This window comes from Cololabis saira, chromosome 12, assembly GCF_033807715.1.
Source record: "Cololabis saira isolate AMF1-May2022 chromosome 12, fColSai1.1, whole genome shotgun sequence".
NCBI lineage: Eukaryota > Metazoa > Chordata > Actinopteri > Beloniformes > Belonidae > Cololabis > Cololabis saira.
The window spans coordinates 15,418,495-15,443,524 of NC_084598.1; the positions used below are offsets into that span (position 1 = coordinate 15,418,495).

General features: G+C 44.1%; 1 protein-coding gene across 1 annotated transcript in view; it reads right to left on the reverse strand.

Moving 5' to 3' along the window:
* Positions 1 to 3,635: 3,635 nt before the first annotated feature.
* Positions 3,636 to 25,030, reverse strand: part of slc6a8 (solute carrier family 6 member 8) — a 52,121-nt gene continuing 30,726 nt past the window's right edge. Inside the window, exons 5-13 of the mRNA XM_061735680.1 lie at positions 23,459 to 23,593; positions 22,919 to 23,022; positions 21,837 to 21,961; positions 18,782 to 18,894; positions 17,539 to 17,676; positions 17,362 to 17,464; positions 12,830 to 12,930; positions 12,559 to 12,729; positions 3,636 to 10,816 (exon numbers count right to left, since the gene is read on the reverse strand). Of these exons, the coding sequence (XP_061591664.1) occupies positions 10,682 to 10,816; positions 12,559 to 12,729; positions 12,830 to 12,930; positions 17,362 to 17,464; positions 17,539 to 17,676; positions 18,782 to 18,894; positions 21,837 to 21,961; positions 22,919 to 23,022; positions 23,459 to 23,593 (1,125 nt within the window). The 3' untranslated portion in view covers positions 3,636 to 10,681. The remainder of the gene's footprint in view (positions 10,817 to 12,558; positions 12,730 to 12,829; positions 12,931 to 17,361; positions 17,465 to 17,538; positions 17,677 to 18,781; positions 18,895 to 21,836; positions 21,962 to 22,918; positions 23,023 to 23,458; positions 23,594 to 25,030) is intronic.

The following is a 25,030-nucleotide window of genomic DNA, read 5'->3' on the forward strand; positions in this document are numbered from 1 at the left end:
ACTTGATTTAATGTTTTGGTGCATCTGCATGTGTTTGTATTTAATTACAGTATTGTGTTTATAACGGCCTTGTTTGAATAAATATATGGCATCATTGGCTTTTGAATAATATTTGCATATCAGTGTAATTGATTAAGCATTAGGTCTATTTCTGGTATGCTGATATACAGTGTAATTTGGCTACTATGATTGTAAATAATGCAAGTTCAAGTCGATAATTGTGTGTATCTTTAATATTTAAAATTCACGTTTCATCTACAAATTTAAGTACAATTTAAATCAGTAATATTTACTGTTCATTAGACTTTTCTGAGTGTCAATCCTTAAAAGCACTGGAGTCAATCCTCCAATAGTGTAGAAATAGCGGTAGTGCAGTCGCTACACATATTTGATCTCAGCTGATGGATGAAAACATTTATAGTGAATTCAATTGTTCAATTGTTCAATTATTCAATTGTCCCCCAGAAAGAGGCAGGAGCCGGCCTTCATCAGAAGTCAGACAGCTGATCCAGAACGCTGCTGCCCCGGTTCTCACCAGAACTAAGAAAGTGGACCACATCACTCCAGTGTTGAGGTCTTGGCTCCCTGAACCTCAGAGAATAGACTTTAAAATACTGCTGTTAGTTTATAAATCACTTTAGGACCAAAACACATAAGAGACTTGTTGTTGCCATAGCAACTATCCAGACCTCTCAGGTCTTCTGGTTCAGGTCTGCTCCGTGTCCCCAGAACCAGAACCAAACATGGAGAAGCAGCATTCAGCTTCTATGCTCCACAGATCTGGAACAAACTTCCAGAAAACTGCAGGAATCCTGAAACACTCAGTTCTTTTAATTCCAGATTAAAACGTATTAGTTTACAACTGCCTTTGACAGAAATATTTAAACCATCTGGATTTAGATTTAAACAATGTTCATTTTAGTACTCAATTGTAACTATAGTTTAAGTCTAACTCTTCTTTATTCTGCCAGTGACTTTTCATATATTTATTATGTAAAGCACCTTGAACTGCCTTGTTGCTGAAATGTGCTATATCAATAAACTTGACCTGCATTCCCTTACCTAAGAAATTCCCCAACTTCCAATTGTTCCTCCACCAACCAGCCTGGACTCCCTAACGAAGGGAGAATCTATGATTTACTCCGGTTAAATGGGCAGATGTAATCCATTAAACCATATGAGGTTTCAGTCACACATGAAGAGGGTGGAGCTCATAAATGTTCCCTCCTCTTCTACACGTGTAACACGTGCACTGATGCAGTTTAAAGCATGACACTATCTCCGCTTGTCTGAAGCGGCGCTGGCCAGACTAGACCAGACTCTGGTCTTCTTTCTCTGAAGCCATTTCTCAAGCTGATGGCTGTAACGCGCTTCCTCCCCAACCGCCGCCTCGGTTGGTGTAAAGCCACCGCAGACTGGGGTCACAGAGGTCCTCTCTTTCTCTTCTCCGTTTAAGTGGAAAGATACAACCCCTCCATCACCACCGATGGAGAAAGGACATGATGTAAAACCTAAGACTAATGGGTCTAGGTTCTAGAAACACATTTATTCCAGTTTAATGTTTTGCATCAACTACGTGACTAAACGGATATTTTGGAATGTTTTCCGTTGGTTAATCATACCGAGATGCAAATGTCTTTGTGGTTCTTTCTGTCTCATTGTGTTCATATTATGATCTGAGATTGTTTTATAAAAAAAAAACGTCTTCAAACACCAAGAAAACAAGTGTGGCTGCCGAAACGTTTGCAGTAACCCTATAGTCAAATGTGCAGGCCGAGTCCCCCGGGAGCAGCCTGAACTTCAGCGTTGCTATAAGCTGACATGCCAGAGGCCTAAAAAAGTTCCCGTCCTGTTCCCGGCCGGTCCTCTGTCGGCAGGTTCAGACGTGAGGTGCTCGGGTCGGCTGTGAAAGCTGAGCCGGTGAGATGCTGCGGAGGCTCGGCAGAGCGGCTCAGACCGGTTTTAATGCCAGACTGCTGTTTAGACCAACAGCTGCCTTATTAAGGAAGAGATGCGGAGGAGGAGGATCTATGTTTAGCCGTGAGATGGAAGACAGAAGACAGCTCAGACGTCCTGCTGCTCCCAATAAACTCTGCTTTTTAACGTTTTTATTTCCTGCTCTGATTATTAACTAACCTGTAACACGCGTCAAGATACAAAAGATGGTGTACTAATAAAGTTAGGTTCAAACATAAACATGCAGAGAGAAACAGGAAGAGATTTAGCTTGAACCTTTTTAAAAGAAAATGAAAGTGAACCAGCCTGAAGCTGCTAACCCAGGACTAACCGGAGGACACAGGTTTGAGTCCTGGCCTCTTTGCTGTGTGTCCTTCTCTTCTCGGTACCTCGTTTCCTGTCAGGGTATTTTCAAAAAAATGCCTCAACCGTCACAAGATAAATCCTGCAGCTCCTCGATTACAAGCTCATGTCTTCTGCCGCTACTTTATGCTAACAGGATTTATCACCACACCCCTTACCAGGTCAGGGGACAACACATTTGTGAGTCCTGCCTCCTATGGGTTCTAAAATTGGAATAGCAGGTAGACCCTTCAGGTATCAGGTTCCTCTGCTCTGGAACCAGCTGCCAGGTTGTGTTCAGGAAGCAGACACCCTTTACCTTTAAGACGAAGCTTCAAACCTTCCTGTTTGATAAAGTTTATAGTTGGGGATGGATCAGGTGACCTGAAACGTCCCTTAGTGATGCTGCTATAGACCTGTGGTGCGTCCGAAATGCCGTACTAAACAGTATATACCCAAAAAGTATACTTTAGTTCGGCAAACTTTTGAGTAAATATCAGTAGTAAGCATTAATTCGGACGTACTACTCAGAGCTACACGGCACTTCCTGCCGTTGGGAGGGGGAGTTGTTACCATGGTAACAACTCCTGTCACAGCAGTAGCAGCACCGCTCTTTCCCGTTTATCCTGGCCCAAACAAGATGACATTATATAATATTATTATATACGAATATTATAATATTATATAATAATATTATTATACTTAATATTATACTTATGACATATACGTATCACTTAGAAACAAAACATCGCTGCATTGCATTGTGGGAAGTTTCTGCTCGGCTAGTGTCCATCAATCCACACTAATACATTTCTCCGGAATGAGTATGGATAGCGCATACTATTGAGTACGTACTAATGTTTCAGACGCACTAAAAAATCTCACATACTGTTTTTGCTACTCATTAGGGTGGAAGGATGGAATTTCGGACTCAGCCCTGGACTGCTGGGAGACCTCCCATGATGCACTTCTCCCCACTCTTTTACTCCAACTCTATAAATTCCATCATTTGGTATGGTGGAAATTAATTTAAAAAAATGCATATTGTTCATGGAGGTTGTGTTTACTTAAACTTAGATCCACTATGATCAGAGTTCTTGTTTTGTTTTTAACAAAAAAATAAGTATTAAATGAGAGGATAGTATTTTTTGTACATGTCTGTTTGAGTATTTTCAACTGCCTTGTAATAGTACCTAATGGAAGCTTATACAATATGAAAAGTAACGGTCCAATTACAGAATTGTGGAACACCATGACCAGCTCTGATATGTGAGGAAAAGTCCGACAGGTTCTTTTAATCCCAACAGTACCCTTCCCAAACAACATGGAGACAGATCAGCTGTTTGTCATGACATTAGTTTATTGCCATTGGTTTAGTCATTGGTGAATAAGCACAGTGATCACAGCTTTACAGCATGGAGACCCCAGCGGGTCAATGAAACACTGATGGCATCATCAGGGCTCAGAGTTAACGCTTTCAGAATCAACTCTGCGAGTTTTTGGCTGGTGATTCGTTAACATTGAGCCCCGACATTCAATACTATCACAGCTACAGATTAAATCGTTAAGCTACTAAATAGATCATCTAGTCTGAATTCATGGAAGGAAGACTGCGGCTTACAGGAAGTCACAAAGTTACGACAGAATGGCAGACGCTGGGATGAAGGAGGGCGCCATGTGACTGCGTTCGGGCTGGAAACACGAGCATGGCTCAATGTCGGCATTTACAACCCAACTGGGGAAAAATGGTGTTTATTTAAGACCAAAAGTGGAAACGTGCCAGTTACGTGTCTGTGTGGCAGCCTGAACAGGAAGAACAAAAATAAAAAATGTGGCTACTTGTTTCGTGTTCATGTTTGTCACCGACGACCTTCTCAGGACAGTGAGGCAATTCTTTACGCAGATGATGTTGTGATTTCTTAGGAAGCTGATGGCTTGATGGAAGCAAGTTCTGCATTTCTGAGGATCTGATAGCTTTCAGACTGTTGAATATTAAAATACGCATTTTTCCACATTTGACTGAGTTACGAGTATGAACATGTTTGCTGATGATGTCGCACTTAATAATGAAGATGTCAAAAACAGAACTTATCTAAACAATACAAAATTTCCCAGCCAGTATTTGTATGTAGGCGTCTTATAAGTTAAATGTGGACTGCAAACAGGTCGCCTGGGGGTCGTACCTGTGCGGGCCCATATCCACTCTGAGTAGATTTACCTGGATCTTAGGTGCTTTTCTAATGTGGAACCAATGTTATGAAACTAAATGGAACCGTCACATTGTGTCCACTTGTGTCACGGACCCCAGGTGTTGGACGCAGACTTAAGGGTCCATTATAGTGAAACCATAAGGGACCTGTTAGACCACGTCAAGCCCAAGTAGCCAGCTTTAGTCCAGGTGGAGACCACATGGACAAGTGGACTGGGTAGCAGTCACAGACCGTTCTCATTTCTGCGGATGACGTGGAAACGGAGTTGGGAATAATTTTTCTGAAAACAGCGAAGAACCATCAGACCTTTGGACAAACTAAACTGCTAGCATTTACTAGGTGTTTAACGCTCAACATGATGACCGGTGGGGTATTCCCTTTCGTTTCTCCTGTCATCAGACATGCCACAGTTTTGTTTCTTATAGTTTGTTGCAGCTCTATTTTATTGACATCTTTTATGATCGTGTTTTTGATTCCAGCCCAAATGCGTGCACGGCTTTTCCCGCCAGAGGAGAGCGCCCTCTGCTGGTTCCAATGCTGCAACGTCCAACACCAGGTCAGGTTTCATACTCTTGATATTCTCCTTTGTTTTCACGTAGCACCTAGCAAACCTGCCTCTTATGTCAGAAAAATAGAACCAAAAACAACAACACAAGAACATCATGATCTCTTTTGGCATGACTTTGGCTGGAGAAGCTGAAGTGAAAGTTAAAGCTGCTGTGTGACATCCACCCTGACGTCAGCAGCAGACGCTCTCCACCACAGGTAACCAGCAGACTGAAGCTTGTGGACAAAAACCAGATAAACCAGTTAGCAGGAATACACTCGGACCAGAGATGCTGTCCAAGTTTCAACCTCCTTCTGTCTCTATCGGAAGACATTTTTATTTCTTAAACGCAGTGTTACATTTTTCTTCACTCAATTTTTTTTCACAAGTTTTCCCTCATTTTCTGAAAAATTCGCATTTTTTCACAGTTTTTAAAGTTGCTACAATTTAGAAGATTTAGTTTTACACAGAGCAGTAGCAACATTTACACAAGGAAGTTTAAGGATCTAGTTGATCCTAGTGGATCAGAACTACCTTTGTGGAAATGAAATGAAAATCGCACTAAAATGGATCACAGGTTGGGTCTGGTCGGATCAGCTGGGGGTTCAAATGGTTCCTGAGGTCTGAAAATACATCTGAACGTCTGAATGTGAATCCAAAAAACTCAGTGACTCTTAACTCTTTGCATAGCAAGTACATCACCTGGAAGAACATCGCTGTGACATCACTGTGACATCATCATTATGGGGTTCACTGATGATTCACAACACCAGCTGTAAATGCTCATTACCCACGTGTTTCACAGAGTTTGTAGAGAAAAGTGAGAAAGAAGTCACCGGATTCATCAGAAAATATTTCCTGATAGAAAATAAACTTTCCTTCGTCCAACGTACCAGCTTTGTCTAAATATTTTTGATCATTGATTAAACCTCACAGAAAATGGAAGCAGATTTAAATATTGGCCATTAGTTTTTCTCCACAAACAACGCGAGCTGCTGGTTTCCTGTTTTGGTTGAATGACTGTGGTTTGTCGGTTTTGAATCAAAGACGTCATCAGATTTGGGGATTTTTGGCAGACAAGCACACAGACATGAAACATCAACATTAACAAACGCTGTCTTTAGTCTTTTTGTTCTTTAGCTGCAGATGGAAGTCTTTGACCGTCTGACCTCCCAGGCTCCGCGGACGACACAAACATGAAAAAAACAAGCGAGAATACTCTTCAACAGTAAAAGATTCTACTTTTAAACATCAGCTGAACCAGTTTCTACGAAATACTGCTTCAGGTTAGCTGGATTAGTGAAAAATGTGTGGCACGAACGCTGAACGTCAGCTCTGCATTATGATCCCCGTTTAAGTCGGCCATTTGCTGTATACATCACTACAAAAGTTTCTGATCTGGTGCTGAAACACGTTTTTTCCACCTTTATTTATGATGAGTATAGAGAACGTGCTGGTCGTCTTGGGCTCAGAACCTGCTGATTCCTGCAGGTTTATCCTGAAGATCCTGAAGACCAGACGCTGTTTTTGGTGTCACCTTCTACGCTGATGATGTTGTGATTTCTGTTAACAACTGATTTCATTCAAAATTAAACTGAAAATCAAGTGAGTGACTTTCCTGTTTTTCTTTGATCAGACAGATTGCTGTCATTGAGGACTAAAGTAAACCCCTATCATAAGTCAAGTGACTTCCAAACTGGGCTCTGGTGTGCTGGAAAACAGGAAATCCCTCTGGGATCTGCCTGAACTGAGCATGCAGTATCAGAACCATTTGAAGAAAAACTTCTTTTAATCACAGGGTGTAGAGAAATTACGGGGAAAAAACAACTCAGACTTTCTGAATTAAAACCAGTTCAGAAAGTCAAAAGTTCTGATCATTTTCTCCCTCAAATGTTAAATAATCAAGCTGACTAATCAGAATTTGAGTTAGTTTTCTCAAAATTGTTATGAATGTGGAATTTTTCATACTAATTTATGGTTCTAATTTTTTATATTTTTTATTCCTAATGAAGTGGACATTTCTGAAACATTTCTTACAAGTGTTTAGATTTATAAAGCCACAATTTCTGACAGTTTCTCTTAAACTTCATATAGTAGGAAATTAAGTTTTGGAGATTGGCGTTGGACTTTAAGGTTAACAATTACAAGTTTTAGCGCACTACCACACAATCCTGTAGTTTTCCGTTTTTCATTAAACGGCCCTTTTCATTTATTGTGATTTAATATTTTATTTTTAATTTCATGGTCGTCTTCTGTCACCATGTAAAGACGCGTAAATCAAACGAGTGATGCAGCGTTTGTGAGCCGTGGGAGGTCCGAGGGGAAACGCAAATGTTCTTAAAACACACAGAAAAATAGTAAAAATCTAAAATCACCTAAAACTCTGAAAACACTTGAGCACTTTGAACATTAAAGGTCAGAAAAATAAAGAGGAATAAATTCCCTTTCGTGGTGTGTTCAGAGCCACACAAAGTCTCGGCAACCTTAGCGTCACAGCAAACCCGCCAAAATAAAAGCCCCTTGGTGCTTGTTCACGTTAACCGGTTGGACTACTGCTGAAAGGCCTCAGAAATCCAGCCAACGCTCCAAACACACGTCTCACTTCACATCATTGTCAAATAAAGGTATACATCTATCCAATTACTCCAGGACTCGTATGGCTTTCCTCCATCTTATTCACATCCTGACCGTCACGTTTGAAACGTTCGCTGGCACTAGAGAGCCTTCAAAGCTGCAACAGCGAACGGGATGAGGAAATCTGCTCTGAGAAACACTTCCCATGATCTTCTCCTGCACACAGCTGCTGACAGAACATCTGCACAATTATTCTGAAGATCTGAGTGGGAAGTGAGGTGGCCTGAAGCTGAGGACGGCCTGTTGCTGGTGTTTGCCGGCTAAACGTGAACAATCAGCCACAAATCATCGTCGTCATAGTAGCAATCTCATATTGCATCAAACATAGATTACACACAAAGATATTCTAAATATATATATATTTATATATATGTATATATGTGTATATTTGTTATAATGTATGTATCAGCAAAATAAAAGCCTCCACAAAATAAACTTCTGGTTAATTTTACAAAATGTAAAACAAAAACTATTTCTACCATGATTCCTTTTAAAAGTGCGAGCAACATTTTTTCACAACAATGTGAAAATCGATGTAGTTTAGCATATCTTACATTCAAATCAGCATGTTTCCCTGTGATGGGTGGTTGGTGGGGGGTTGCTAGGAGACAGAGTTTTAGACACGCCCCCTCAGACTGCTGGCTGGACCCGTTTGAAACCAGAGCCAATGTGCTGTCAGGCTCTGGATTTGGCGAGTCAAGTTTGGGCTCGGGGTTAAGACAACGACGTAAGGCAACACTGGAGAGCCCCGCGTCCTCCGGCTCGGATCGTCCTCCAACTGACCCCGCTGGCGTCGTACAGTCAGCCAGGACGGCACACACATTGTTGAAGCCGTTGAGGCTCATTATCTGTGACCGCCCTGAAATACAGGCAAGAAAATAACGGTTCTTGTAAACCATTTAGTGACTATGATGATCGATTTGCAAGATCGATTCATTGTTAAAGAACATCAATGCCTTGTTGGTGTATGAAACATTGGATGTCTTTCTGGTGAGAAGTCTAAATAGAACCAGTCTTTGACTTGGTTCCGGTCCTGCTGCCATCAGCAGGTCAGGTGGAGGACTGGATGTCGGGTCGGAGGACGACGGCAGGCCCAAGACTGATGCGACGAGGCAGAGAGAAGAGCGAGCAGGTTGATATTGGCAGCCTGGAGCCCAGTTCTGGGATCAACCCAGCAGGGCGAATATCGACCGTTTGGCACTTGAGTCGACCCCGGGGGGAATGTGAGAATGAAGCCAGACCTGATCCCCACACTGGCCCGGACAGCCTCCTGAGGAGGTCAGGTACGAGCAAAGAGGTTGAAGGTTGGATCCAGCAGGACCTCAAACAGGTGATGGGGTGCACGAGTAAGATGCTGGACGAAGGTTAAGTTTGACATTTCTGCTTGATGTCCAACTCGTTCAGAACTCTAAAAGGTAAACAAGTTCAACTATCAGTTCAAATTACATTTTTTGGGTTATTTCTTTTGTCTCTTTAGGGGGCTTAATGTTTCTGGATCATTTTTATTTCCGTCTGGTTTGAACATGAAGATTTAGTGGTTGATCCAGCAGTTCTTTGGGAACAGCAACTGAAATAAAGCAAACATCCGACATGTTTGGGCCTAATCTGGCCGTACGGCTCAGTCACGGCATGTAGGGCAGACGTGTCCCAAAGTTCACCAACTGGGTCATGCTTAGGTCCAGCATGTGTCGTATGAGCCGGATGCTTCGTAGGAAAGTTCTGACCTGGGATATGAGGTCCACATGCGGCCCGAAGGTGCAAAGAAGATGAAGAACTGGGCCGAGAGCTACGTATATGTTAGATCAGGGGTGTCGGACTCCAGTCCTCCAGGGCCGCATTCCTGCATGTTTCAGATGTTTCTCTGCTTCAGCACACCGTGATAAAAGGAGCTGTGACACCAACAGACCTTGATGACAAGCTGGTGACGACCATTAATTTGAATCAGGTGTGTTGATGCAGGGAGACATCTAAAACAAGCAGGATTGCGGCCCTCGAGGACTGGAGTCCGACACCCCTGTGTTAGATGATATAATAAACCAAAAGAAAAGTGTTGAAGATAGCTGATGATTTTTAAAGTGACTGAATTCTCTCTGAAACCTTCCTTCTAACACCAGACCTGAGCAAACCGAGTCAGCGGTCCAAGAAGCATGGGTCTGTTCTGGGATCAGCAGTTGGAGGTGGTTGTTCACAGTTTTGGCGTTTACAGATGGAAACGAGCACAGCAGAGATAGGATATTGATCCAAAGCAATCAAAGAGACATGTAAAGTGCTTACCAACGGGAGATTGACTTCCTTCCGGTTCAGAGATTGCTGGGTGCTCCGAAAAGATAACTTGCTTTTGTTCTTCAGTCCTGCCACCAAACTCAGACTGAATCGTAGCAGCGCGGCAGCAGCCAAGCAGGTCCAACCCTGATATTTAGCGGCAGGACTGAAGATCTGATACGATGTGAAAGACTCTTGTTAACTTTTTTGGGGTCGGTACGTTTGTCTAGAACTCTGTCTGCCTGGATAAACGGCGGTGATACACACTGACATTCTGATTGTGTGTGTCATGGTTGTTATCAGGTTTTCGTGTATTTGCATATCCAACCCGACCACCCAAAACGAAATAGTCCCACTGCAGGAAGACCCAACACCAAGTGAGACAGACAGGAAGACTGCTCCATCATTACTTTAGAGCTTTGGTTGCCATGGTGATGGTAAAAAAATAGATTGATGTATCGGATCAATCAAGAGAAAGTCAGTAAACCAGACCATGGTAGACCAGGTAGACCGGGCATCGGCCAGGGTAGACAGGGTAAGCGGGGTAGACCGGGGTATGTGGGGAACTCTGGGCGTAGGGCGGGGTAGACAGGGAAAGCGCGGTAGATCGGTGTAGATGGCGTAAACCAGGCATAGGCCGGGGTAGAGGGGGTAGAGGGGGTCATCAGAGACGGAGTGTGGTGGTGTGGGGTCGGCCTTCTTGTCACAGGTGAGAAGGATGGCGTCCAGTCTACATGACGCTCTCAAAGATGATGACCTTGTTTTCATCGGTGCCCGGCGACAGCGAGCCCAGGGACTTGATGTCGGGGGCCATGTACTCCAGGTGGTGGCCGCCCCACACTGGCGTCGTCAGGTGGGCCCAGCGCTGCAAAACAGGGCAGGAAACATCAGCGGTTGGACTGCCGGGGGTCATGTTTTATTTAACCTTTATTTAACCAGGTAGTAGCCCATTGAGATCAAGGATCTCTTTCACAAGGGTGACCTGGCCAGGAAGGCAGCAGCGCACGTCATGTGATCTATGAGAAGGATTATTCAAGCGACCAATCACCTTAAATATTTTTTTATTCAACTTACACGTTTTAACCTGTTCACCCTTAGGGATTTTGGAGGTGAATTTCGCCTAAACAGGCCATTTCAAATTAAATCAACAACATCTCCACAATTATAAAGTTGTGAATGTCCACATGCCTGAGCAAATTGTATTAAACCAAAGGAAAAAAATGAAATTTGTATCCTTGTCTAATTTGTTTTTAGTTTGCACAGTGGAAAACACCATGATAGCAATGCATGTAATTATAAAGACACCACTGACTGCATTCAGCAACTCATTGACTACAACTGTACCAAGTTACATGAGAATAGCTTAAAGCACATAGATTTTACAAAGGTTTTAGTGTGGATAGCACCAGACGGACTCTCTATTTGGGCACTTGGATATACCTATACCTCTACTGTGCCAAAATGTGCAAAATGTGTTTTTTACCTCTTTGAATCTGGCTATAAATACTTTAATGATTTGATGATACATGATTTCGGTAATGTAAAATCTCAATCTAAACATCCCTGCGCTCTGTGGCAGTCTCTCTGTGGGTGTTGCTCTCTGCACTGTGCAACTGTGCGTCACTGATCCAAGATGGCTGCCGTGCTCCAGAGTTTACGCTCAACGGTGGAGGCCTGATGGATGAAGTCTCGTTCAAGTGTAATATCTCGTTTGAATGCCCACGACACGTAGAATGTCAACAAAAATGTATGTAAATTCCCAAAAGCCACGAGAAGTCAACAAAATGACCGGCAGGATATGAAATGACGGCGGATGAAGCAGTTTCACTACTATGAAGGATTAAGCCGTGAATTCTGGTCAAAGAATGGTGTGGATAGACTGAAAATGACAACGAAACGGTAAGGAAATAAAATATACTGCTTTTGGTGGGAATAGCTTTGGGATTTGCTGGTGTAGTGTGTGATGAAAACGCAATCTGATGTGCTGTGAAATGTGAATTTTGGCTTTCTGTTTGTTTTGAGATTGGCACGAAGTGGTCGGCCCAGAAAAGATTATGTTCGGTATCATCATCTATTGTTGCGGCTGTTGCTCGTGTTGGGGGCGCCATCATTGTTGCATATGTATTTTGAAGTTGTTATAAATCAAATACTTTGTTGACAAAACCTACTTGGACTTTTGACATATTGGCTTTGGGGCTTCTTGTTTGAGAAACAGTTGAAAGAAAATATCCTGACGGCACTTGAATAAATTTTTCACACATGAACTGGTGCACACAGCTGCTGGGGGGGAAGGGGTTAAAGTGTCTATATTCTGTGTATTTCTGACGTATCTACAGGCAACATCTGGTTTTCAAAATCACAAAATCAATCTGACATCGTCTCTTTCTGAAGGAATTACAGGCTTATGGATTCATGCTAGGTGCAAAACCACTTAAATTAGATGTCTGAAAATGTGAAGAATATGGAGACTTTAAAGCTCAGGAACCTCTGCAGATGTTCTGTACATCGTTGTGTCCACACGCTTCACCGTGTTAAAGACCAACAGCGGCTTACAGAGCTGGTGTATATATCAGACCATTAGGGTCTGTTGCATTGTGGGCTGCTGACCTCTTTGAAGGTGCCTTTGGCTCTGACGAGCTTGTAGAGGACACTGACGGGAATGCAGAGCATGGAGGACAGAGCCATACACCAGCCGATGACTTCGCCCCACCACGGGTACACGTACGTGTTGTTGTAGGTCAGAGGCTTGTAGTTCACCAGGTGGAAAAAGAAGATGCCCTGAAAGAGAATCAGAAACATCATGAAACTCCAGTCACTGTGTTTTAAAAGGTTTAAAATGTGAAATCTTGGTGAAAACTGGTGTGTGGTCGAGTCTCACCATGCAGACACATGGAGTTATGAAGGACCAGCACCACTTCATCCAGGGGAACGGCCGGTAACCAATCATACGTGCAATGTCGTCCATGAAGCGGTCAGCTCCTGCAGACCATCACCAGCACCAGAAACAGCAGTTTACCACATGAAGACTCGCCTACACTCTCACATTTCTTGAAAATGTACAGAGACTCCAGAGAAACACAGGCCACCAGTCCCAAGGACAAACAGGAGCCTTAAACCGGCCTTCTAGTAAACAGCCAGCAGGAGGCGACTCATGGTAAACGGAAGTTAGTTTGTGCAGACATTTATGAAAGACTGAGACGCCATTCATACCAGCAGTTTGGTAGTTTTGGCTCTGACCATAGAGTGCTGGTTCTCAGTTCTGGTCCTCGTGGGCCCCGGTCCTGCATGTTTTAGATGTTGCCGTGCATCAACACACCTGATTCTAATCAATGGTCCTCATTAGTTTGTCATCAGGGTCTGCACAACTCTGTTGTTGACATCGCTACTTGTATCACGGTGTGCTGAAGCAGAGTAACATCTCAAACATGCAGGACTGCGGGGCCACGAGGACCGGAACTGAGAACCACTGCCATAGAGCAACCTCAGGTTCTCCTTGAAGCAAACGAAGAAGGGTAGTTTGTTTGTTTGTTTTGTTTTATTCACTTTCACACATGTGAATTGGTCTCCTGGAGAAGCTATCAATTCAATTCAATTTTAAGTTTTGTTGGCAGGCGTTGGTCCTCGAGAAGCAGCAGAGAAGTGTGTTAAACTACAGCTCTGCATCCTGGCCTGGACCCTGCGATGTCAGGGAGAGGGTCTAATGAAACAGGCCAAATTACTAGAGACAAGAGCAGCACCATCCCGGGTGGGATGAATGCCGTCTCTTCTAATCAGACCGGGCTTTCCCCAGAACGTTTCCCAATTGTCAATAAAGGCCACGTCGTTTTCTGAACACCACCGATACAACCAGCGACGGAGCGAGAGCATGCAACTAAACATGTCATCGCTGGTCAGATTGGGGAGGGGGCCAGAGAAACCTACGGAGTCCGACATGGTTTTGGCGTAATTACACACCGAGACAATATTCATTCTGGTTACTTCCGACTGGCGAAGACGGGAGTCGTTAGCTCCGACATGGATGATAACTTTACCATATTTACGATTACCCTTTGCCAGTAGCTTCAAATTTGCTTCTATGTCGCCCGCTCTGGCCCCCGGGATACACCTAACTATGGTCTCTGGAGTCGGCTTCACATGTCTGACTATGGAGTCGCCAATCAATGGGGAAAAGTGGGGAAAATCGGTTAGACACATGAAGCGGGTGGTGGTGTTCCGTGAGCCCTTTAAGACTACGCTTCTTCCGAACCGTCACCCACCGGTCCTGACTGGCCGGCTGCTCGGGAGCTGCAGGGGAGCGGCTACCCTCAGCTGCTATGGGCCGGTCCGCCGCTAGCTTAGCCTGGTTAGCTGAGGAGGCTATCGGACTATGGTCAAATTGGCAGAACCGGACCTCTAACTGACTGAGCCTCGCCTCCAGCCCTGTAAATAAACTACATTTTAAGCACTTACCGTCTTCACTAAAGGAGGCAGAGGAATAACTAAACATTTCACACACTGAGCAGCAAAGAGGTGAAACGGTGGGAGACGGAGAGGCCCTGCTAAGATGCTAACGGAGGCTAACGGACAGAAAATGTATTGGTGATTGGTGACAGTGAAAGTTACGGAAGAGAAAATGAGCGAGTGTTGAAATAAAGACAGTAATGTACCAGATATAGTGCTATTTTACCAGAAAACAGTCTAAGTTTAAGACAAAAAAGTCGGGAGAGATCTGTGCCTGCATGCCGTGCAGCAGCAACAGACCGCAACACCAGGAAGTGACGCGATGCATGACGCAGTACGTTACCCAATCAGCAAGCACGCAAGAGCCCATCAAAAGCTTATGGTAGGAGCCAATGAACATACATACAGTAGGCAGGAATACATACATACACTTGCACTTAATACACACATAACACAACAAAACAACATGCACATTATACTAGACTACCACTTACATGCAACGTATCACATTACAAACACTTAACATGAAACATTTTGTGATCCCGGAGTGTACGTTTATGTATATGAGCTTAACAACTGATTCTTTAACTGCCGTTTAAATATGGAGATGGACTGTGACTTTTTAAGGGTGTCATTCAGCTCATTCCAAATCTCTGGTCCCCGACACACAACACTCAAACTTGTTCCCACAAGTTTACGTTTTTTCCCTATAATGAGGTGTTTGTGTCTAGTTTTGTGGGTGTGCTGGGGAACGGAGATTGGGATGAGTTGAGTTAATCTGGGATTCAAACCTGAGACCACCTGATATATTGTACATGCATTATGGAAGTAGTTATATTCTTTGAGTCGAAGAATACCATAGTGGGCAAACAGATGTCGAGTAGGTGAGTTAAATTCAGTCCAAGAGATGGCACGGATAATTTTTTTCTGTAAAACTAATTTTTTTAGATGACTTGGGTATTAGTATTACACCAAATAATATTGCAGTAATTTAAATGTGGTTCAAACAAAGTTTTATAAAGAGTGAGAAGGGCAGAGCGTGGAAGCAGGTGTCTCAGTTTGAAAAACAGACCGACATATTTAGATAGTTTTTCCACAAGGTGATCTATATGACATTTAAAATTTAGACAGTCATCAATGAGGACCCCAAGGAACTTTGTAGAGTTTACTCTCTTTATTTCTTCATCATTTATTACGATCTGAAAGGCCAAATTTTCCATATTTATTTGTTTTTTATTGAAACAAAATAATATATAATTTGTTTTCTTAATATTAAGAGAGAGTTTATTTACTTTAAACCAAATGTCCACTTCAGAGAGCTCATTATTAAGGAGATCTTGGAGTTCATGAATGTTATTATGTGATATAAAAAGGTTTGTATCATCAGCAAAAATGATTTTTTGCAAGACGTTTGAGCAGTTGACCAGATCATTTGTATAAATAATAAAGAGTAAGGGCCCTAAAATAGAACCCTGAGGAACCCCATATTTGATATGTCTATATTGAGATTTGTTGTCATGGATATGTACATATTGCTGTCTCTGTGAAAGGTAACTAGTGAACCATTTAAGAGCTGTGCCTCTGATCCCATAGTGGGTCAATTTGTTTAGCAGTATGTTATGATCAATGGTATCAAAGGCCTTTGAGAGGTCCAGAAACACACCAACGCCATATTCTCCTTTATCTAGTGCATCATTTACCCTTTCGAGGAGATCAAGTACAGCCATACAGGTAGTGCTTTTTTTTCTGAATCCATACTGAGATGGTGTAATTATATTTAATTTATTAAGATAATCATTCAGTCTATTGTAAACAACTCTCTCCAGTATTTTGGAGAATGTAGGTAGTATTGATATGGGGCGATAATTTTCTCTGTCATTTTTGTCACCAGATTATATACAGGAATGATTTTAGCTATTTTGGTCATTACGGGAACAATACCTGTAGATAGGGAGAGATTGAGACAGTAGGCCAGAGGCTCGACAATTATATTTGCAATAGATTTTAGGATTTTACTATTAATCTCATCCTCACCTGCCGAATTGGAGCTTTTCATAGCCATTATAATGTTTAAGACTACATTTTTATCCGTTGGTTTCAGAAAAAAATAATTTATATAATTTTCTGTCAAGTATTGCTTAAATGACATTCCCTGAGGTTGACTAATCTTCCCCGAAAGGTTTTCCCCTATAGAAACAAAATAATTATTAAATTCATTAGCAAGATTTGTGCAGTTATTATTAGCAGAATCAGGAAGCACGGTGTGTTTCTGGCCCCTATTCAGGACATTGTTTAGCACCGGCCAAGAGCTGAAACTGTATACAGGACTGTCTCAGAAAATTAGAATATTGTGATAAAGTTCTTTATTTTCTGTAATGCAATTAAAAAAACAAAAATGTCATACATTCTGGATTCATTACAAATCAACTGAAATATTGCAAGCCTTTTATTATTTTAATATGGCTAATTATGGCTTACAGTTTAAGATTAAGATTCCCAGAATATTCTAAATTTTTTAGATAGGATAAGCTGTAAAACATGATCAGCAATATTAAAATAATAAAAGGCTTGCAATATTTCAGTTGATTTGTAATGAATCCAGAATGTATGACATTTTTGCATTACAGAAAATAAAGGACTTTATCACAATATTTTAATTTTCTGAGACAGTCCTGTATGTATCCCAAACACAGCAGCAGCTCTAGATAGGAATGATGAAGAAGAAAAGAATCCAGGTTCTGGAATGACCTGGTCAGAGTCCAGACCTGAACCTGGTCAGAGTCCAGACCTGAACCTGGTTGAGATGCTGTGCTGAGTAGACGTTATTTCTTACCAACTTGACACACAATAAAATGTTAAATCAGCGCAATCTTTCTTCAACGACACAGTTACATCAGTTTACAGTGTGTGTGTGTGTGTGTGTGTGTGTGTGTGTGTGTGTGTGTGTGTGTGTGTGTGTGTGTGTCCTACCGTAGACCCAGGCGACCACTATGCATTCCCAGAATGCCTGCCACAGCAGAGTCATGCCGCTGGCTGAGTAGTAGTCGAACAGCTGGAAGACGTACATCCCCCCCTGCAGAGACAAACACCAGCGTGTCGGTACTTCCGGTTCTGGTCCGGTCTGCGTGTTCACGTCTCCACACTCACCTGCGTCACCATGGAGAGGTCGATGATGAAGCACAGCAAGCAGCATATCGCCACGGAGATCTCCCGTTTGTAGCGATGGTAGTATTTTCCAGGAAACAGATCCAGGATCCCGGTAACGAAGCCCTCCACCCCGACAAACTGCAGGGACACACAGCGCCAGAGTCAGAGTCCCTGAAGGCACCAGCAGCTTTCATCACACACAAGGACGGGGATCTTCATCTGGACTACATTTGTACCCCTGATATTCTAAAGGTTTCAACATGTTTGATGCAGTTCTTTTTTTATCTGGGCGACATGAAGATTTGATTCAGCCTACATGGATTTACCGTTGCGGCCCTCAGCGAGTCCTCGAGGCCCGGCGAGGGCCTTTCAGAGGTGGGTGCCTGTCTGGTTTGCTCATTTGCTCGTCTGGAGCAAACGTGTCTCCATGTCTCCGCGTCTCGCTCCGTCTGGCGGCTACATGTAACGTTGTTTCTGGGCCGAACCGGTGTTGCTCAGGTGTCGCTGGCAGTTTGGGGTGTTTGTCATCAGCTGATTTTGGTAGAGGAGTTTCTGAAGCAGCTGGAACATCAGCACCTGGTCTGAGTTTGGAACTGACGACCATGGATGAAGTTGACAGGTCACTCTTCAGGTAGTTTTCAGAGTGTGCTGAATCAGAACTTCTACTCCCACTGAAGTACCGAGCTACTGTATCTTCTGGTCCAGTCCAGGTGGTTTCTGCTGCTGAGACCTCTGACGCTGAAACGCTCCACATGCAGGACGGCGTGTAGCATTCACACGCACACAACGCCCAGATTCCTGTCCACGTCACCTCCTCGGACCAGTTCAGGTCTTCAGGTCTTTTCAACAAAACTTATTTTGATGAAGCGACCTGAGAAAATGTGTTCCCGTATGTTTCAGCGAACAGACCCGTTTGGGTTTCATCTGAGCTGCTTTTGGCCCGTTTAGCTCGCCAGACACAAGCTGGGCCTAACACGGCTCATGGCTTCGGTTCTCTGGGCCTGATGTGGTCCAGATGACATAAACCGGCTGTATCCTGGGCTGAGGTAAATGAGATGGACGGATCTGAGTTCAGGCAGCCACACGGGCAAAAGACCTGCAGATTGGAACCGTGTTGGGGTTTTTTGTTTATTCCTTTGTCTCTTTATCAGCCGTATTAAGAGAATATACATTACTTTTAGTCACGTTGCTGCGAACACAGAGACAGATGGGGTGCATGTCTTGATCGACGAGTTCTGGTCACCTGACTGTCGAGTCCGAGCAGCAGCAGCATGAAGAAGAAGAGCGCCGCCCAGAGCGGAGCCACCGGCATCAGGCTGACGGCCTTCGGATATGCGATAAAGGCCAGACCTGGACCTGCAACACACACACACACACACGGGCTTGAACACACGCCTGCAGAAGTGCACGATAACAGCTGTTTGAGCTTCGTCCCCTGTTCATGTGTCCAGATACAAACGCTGTGCTGCGTTTGTTTCCCGGGAAGGACGATGTCACAAGAGCAGCGACCACACGTCGTCAGTAGGTACGATACACATTTATCTGTTAAACAATCCAAACAACATCGTCTTTTGTAACTTTTACTTGTATTTTAAGACTGAAAACTGCACAATAACGTGCATCTAAGTGCTTGGTGGTTTGTATTTTGCAGTTTGAAATGATTGAAATAGTTTCTGAGTGATTTGTAGGACGTGTGATGAATGAAGCAGCTCCACAGATCTCAAGGAAGCTGGATACCTTCTTCATCTGCACAGCTTTCATGTTTTATACAAGTCCAATTGTACAGTAACACAGGTGTAAACACTCTGAGTCATTTACATAAATGTTGACGTGCAGCTTCAGTGTTTGGTAGATGTTTTTACGACGGATGATGTTCAACATGTTAAACTCCTAAATGTACGACGATAACATTGGAGGGTCATCAAACCTCAGGACTCGTCTAAGCAGTCTCAACTTTCACCGCTGGTTCGGCTGGACCCCCACTTACACTCTAAACCTGGACTAAACCTGGACTAAACCTGGACTAAACCTGGACTAAACCTGGACTAAACCTGGACTAAACCTGGACTAAACCTGGACTAAACCTGGACTAGACTGGACTCTGTTCCAACTATGGTAAACCTGGAGTTTGTTACAACTAAACCCGGAATGTGTTCTAACCTGGACTAAACCTGGTCTCTGGTCCAACTAAACCAGTTTTCTGTTGTGATTTAAATTTTGGCTCCCAACAGTCCGACTAAACCTAGACTCTGGTCCAACTAAATGAACGTAAAAAAATCTTGTACAAAATGTTTTTTTTTTAAAGATCAGGCTTAAATATGCCAAAGATCTGAACACATATTTTTTTATAGATTGTAGTGTTTTTTATATTTCTTCTACTCTTAAAGGATGGACAGATATTCTGTCTCGCTGCAGCAGACCTCCAACCCTCTTCTCTCCATCTCATTTCTCCACCTCTCCAGCTGTTCTTCGACCTGCTCTCCACTCTCTCCACAGGTCACAGTGTCATCTACAAATATCACTGTCCACAGAGACTCCCCCCTGACCTCACCTGTCAAACCACCCGTCGCCATGGCAACGAGAAGGGCCCTTGATGCAGTTCTACTCCCACCTGGAACACCTCTATTACCCCTATCACAATACACTCAGATAATAATCACATATAAATGTCAGATATTTTTCTTTTTCCCTTTATTAAATAGTATATTTGAATTAAATCTTGCACAGATTTTTTGTTGCTGGATGCTGAACACAGCGTTAACATCAACAGACTGGCCCTCTGTGCCCTCAGAGCTTGTCGTGATTGACACGTGCTTCATCCAATCAGCTGCAGACTAAACGTACCGACACGTTCACCTGTTCTAAAGCTCGTCTGTACAGGAAGTTAACAGCTGCACATGTGTTTCACAGACTGAGACGAGTCACATGTCACCACACATCTCAATAATCTCACACACACGCACACACACACTGAGGCTAAAACTTTAAACCATTTTAAATGTGTCAGAGTTCAGAGTAAAGTAGATTTACTTTTGTTCTTTTTGCAGCGAGATTAAAATTAAATGATTAATGAAACACTGAGGCATCTGCTGCACACATACACACACACATATATATATATACATTAGCGTTAGCAGGGAGAACTGTTCATACGGCTACCTGCCTGCTAACAGACAGTAAACCAGGTTCTGCGGGCTTCATACACACTTTGGCAGCACCTAATCGTTTCATATACATCTTTTTTCACAGACCAGGTGAAGACATAAAGCCATGCCTCCAACAGAACCCGATCCAGAACCAGTCCACATGAAGTCCTGCAGCCTTCTGAGGACAAACTAAATATAAGCACGTTGGAGATGTCACGTCATGTGCTGCAGGGCTATTAATACACCTACAGTTGGCCGGAGACCACACACACGCACACACACACGCACAGACACATACACATAAAGATCAACACTGTCCTCATGGTCAACACAGCAGCCACGTTTCCAAAATGTCAATAAAACACAACCGCGTTTCCAAGTCTGGAGGTTCTGGATGTCCCGGAGGTTCTGGATGTCATGAACTTCTTTCATTTTGGTCGGGTCATTTTTAGTTCTACAATCACTGAAGCCAAAACCTTGTTTACTCCAAACAAAATCTCTCCAACAAATCGTTGCAAGCCCCTTAAAAAGTGGAGCAGACCACGTCTGGGACATTTGTGGGAGGTTTTTGTCCACGAGGTCCAAGCGGAGGAGTCTCGCAATCAGAACTTTAGGATAATTTGTGAAACTATTTAGGAGTTAAGAGAGGCAGTCTTTTTGACCTGCTACATCAGTGTTCTCCAATCCAGGCCCTGGGGGACAACTGCCCTTCTCCAATACCGCTGGTTTAAATGAACAGATGACCTCAAGCTTGTCTTTAAGGTCAACACAAGTCTGACAGTGACCCATTCATCTGAGCCAGGTGTTTGAGCAGGAAACACCTTAAACAGCAGTACAGTCTGTGCTACATCATGAACACAGGGAACACTTCCTGCAGAAGAGACCATGGGACTCTTTTTGGTCCATCATTTGACCTACAGGTGTTCAAGTGCTCCTGTGAAGGAACGTCTCTACACCTTGAATACTGTTGACTGTTGACATCTGTGCACGGTCACCCGGGACCTCGGCATCTTTGTTCTGGGCTCAGATGCCAACAGCCTACAACACAACGCCCCGTCCCTTCATGGAGAACACCCACCACGCTGCCGCGGACCCAGAAACAGTGAAGACGACCTCTACGTGAACATGCAGCGCTTTAGCTCGAGTGATTACCTGATTCAGCGACCTGTGAGATGTCGACGCCCTGCTCTGCTGCCATGAAGCCCAGAATGGAGAAGACGACAAAACCAGCAAAGAAACTGGTCCCGCTGTTGATGAGGGCCAGGATGAAGGCGTCCCTGCAGGAGAGGACACGGGAGGAAAGAGGTCAGGTGACGCCCGGCTTCGATTCGCAGCTACTCAAAGGAGCGACCGACAGGCTGAGGTGGTTAAAATGTTTTGTCCCCCACTCCTCATCTGATCAATCCATCAACATCTGACCCTTCAAGGACACGGATGACAGCACGCGTTTCAGAACTTTGGGGATGAAAGTATTGAGGTACGTTGATGGGAATCCATCTTCTTGAGATGATTGATGCTTAACTTGATCTGGCATGAACAGCTGTGACGGCTCCTCGCCTTCAAGGTCATCGTCCCAGAAGAACTTCATCAAAGAAATTGAATTGAAATTGCCCCTCAGGGATAAATAAAGTTTTTCTGAATCTGAATCTGAATCTGAAAAGCCAGATGTGAACCCCTGGAACATGGGGATGAGTTCTGGGTCTGATAAGAACAGACTTGAGCTGTTTGGACACACGGATGCTGGAGGCTGTCAACCCAAAACCTGCAGTGAAACATGATGGTGGGAGAATGATGCTGTGGGCCTTTCTCCAGGTCCAGACACGGGGAACCTTGTTCGGGTCGGTGGGATCACGAGGATTCTGTTGATCTTCTGAAGACTCCTGTATGAAATCTACTGCTAGTTTAGTTTAAGGTCAGACAAAGACCCAAAACATCCATCTAAACTCATCCAGGGGACAAATGTTCTCTCAGAACCCAGATCTCAGCCCTGCTGTGGTCCGTGGAGGGAGCTCTGAAACCTCCAAGAGGATCTGGGACGGTTGCTGAGATCCCTTAAGAGTTCTTTTATTATTATTAACTAGTGGAGGGCTGATCGTTTTGACCTCAAGTGTGTGTGTGTGTGTGTGTGTGTGTGTGTGTGTGTGTGTGTGTGTGTGTGTGTGTGTGTGTGTGTGTGTGTGTGTGTGTGTGTGTGTGTGTGTGTGTGTGTGTGTGTGTGTCTCTGTGCGTCCTACTTGTAGCAGTCATTGTTGAAGCGGTTGTAGCTTCCTAGAGCGGTCAGGGCTCCGAGGCCGATGGCGTAGGAGAAGAAGATCTGTGTGCCAGCGTCTATCCACACCTGCAGGGTCAGACCTCACAGGTGAGACATCTGAGGCGTTCGCTGCCCAGAACAATATCTGGAAACTACTTCACTTTGTATGTTTAAAGCCACTGTATGTAGTAATACCGCTTCTTCTTCATGGGGCTGTATGGAGCCACCGACATCCTTGTGCTAAGGAGTCTCCAGGACGGTCCGGCATGTCTTGACACGGACAAAAACCCCAATTTTATCTTTAACATTACCAAAATAATATTTTTTGTTTCATTATCGACACATTGTTATTTTTATTGTATAAAACTACTTCTTTTTGTCTTGTCTCCTCAGTGGACGACCTGCAGATCTCCTGCTATCGGCTCATGTGCAGCATCTACTTTTTTGCGCAAAGTTCATGCATCAAACACTTCCTTGAAGACGAGGTGACGTCTGCCTGACGGAGCCGGCGTGGTGAACCTACCTGAGCCTCCTCCAGCTTGGACCAGTCCGGTTTGATGTAGTACATGATGCCCGTGTACGCCCCAGGAAGGGTGACTCCCCTGACCAGCAGGATGACGAGGACCACATAGGGGAAGGTGGCCGTGAAGTACACGATCTGAAAAACACACACCAACACACATCAACACACACACACCTACACAAACACACACCTACACACACACTATGTCTTACAGTGGCTCGGTTCTGCTCAGCTACAAGAGGAACGTCGTCATTAACTCTGACTTCCTTCCTTCCTACCTTCCATCCATCCTACTTTCTATCCTTTCCTTCTTCCTACCTACCTTCTTGTCTTCTACCCATCTTCCCTTCCATCCTCCCTCCCTCCCTTTCCTCTCTCCTTACTTCCTCACATGTTGCATCAGCTGCAGGTTAAGCACCATTCATGTGTTTAACATGACAGTGTGTGCGCCCCCGTTTTCTGAGCCAGTAACTGAATCTGAGTTGCCTCATGAAGAAGAAGATGATAAAGAGGCCCAGCAGCGTTCCCGCTGCTTCTTGACACAAAAAGATGCTGAAGGTGAGCAGCCCCATCTGTGAGGACGAAGCTACGAAAACAAGAAGTCACAGCAGGTACGAAACTGATCTGAGACCTGCTGAGACTCACAACAGACACACACACACGCACACACGCACCACGGCTGGTCCCACATTGAGGCCCGTTTCAGTGAAGTGGTGTGTTTTACCCAGAATTCCACACAGCTACCAGAGGAAGGGTCTGAGGACGCGGTTGGGCCGAATGTAGAGAGCTATTATTTAGCACTGATGCTGCTATAAGCTAAAGGCAGCCAAACCAGGGTATCTCAACATGATTGACAGAAGGTGGGTGTGTTCCACATCTGTTCTGCCCATTTACAAAATGGCAACAAGAAAAGAAAAAGGAAGGGATCAGAAGCACCCTTCAGAAACCTGGGAATGACATCACAGTGGGCTGGTCCAGCTCTTCTTCTAGAGTCTGCGGTCGTCCCTTTGGTTTCTTTTCTTGATGTGCCGATAAAGTTGTCCATTTCGTAAGTCGTTGGCGAAAATACTGAGCAAAAACGAGGCAACAAACCTGCTAAAGGTCTTCAGCGTGTGAACAAATGCACACATCCAGCTATATTTCTGCTGTATTTACTAAGGCTGGACCACACTGCAACTTATATAATGCTGAAGTGCTCTAAAAGAAACGAAGTGCACCCCTTCCATCGGTTTGTGTGCAGACAAAGACACACACGTGGTTCTTGTGTTTATGACCGCTGATCTGTGAATGGACTCTCTCTCTTTCTGTCCCTCAGTGTTTCTCAGGCTCTCTCGCCCTGCTCGGCTCAGCTTTCAGCTTCCCGCTGATGACCGTCAACCCCAAATGTTTCTGTTGGTACTGAGAGCCGTGTGAGCGCTCTGCAACGTTCCTGAGCGTGCACAAACATTAACACACTTACACACACACCCTTGTACGTGCCACATAGTGAGAGCAGCGAAGAGAGGACACTCAGAGCTTCGCCTCACGGGTGACAGCTCCAATGAGACGACACCTCCAGTAGGAACTTTTATA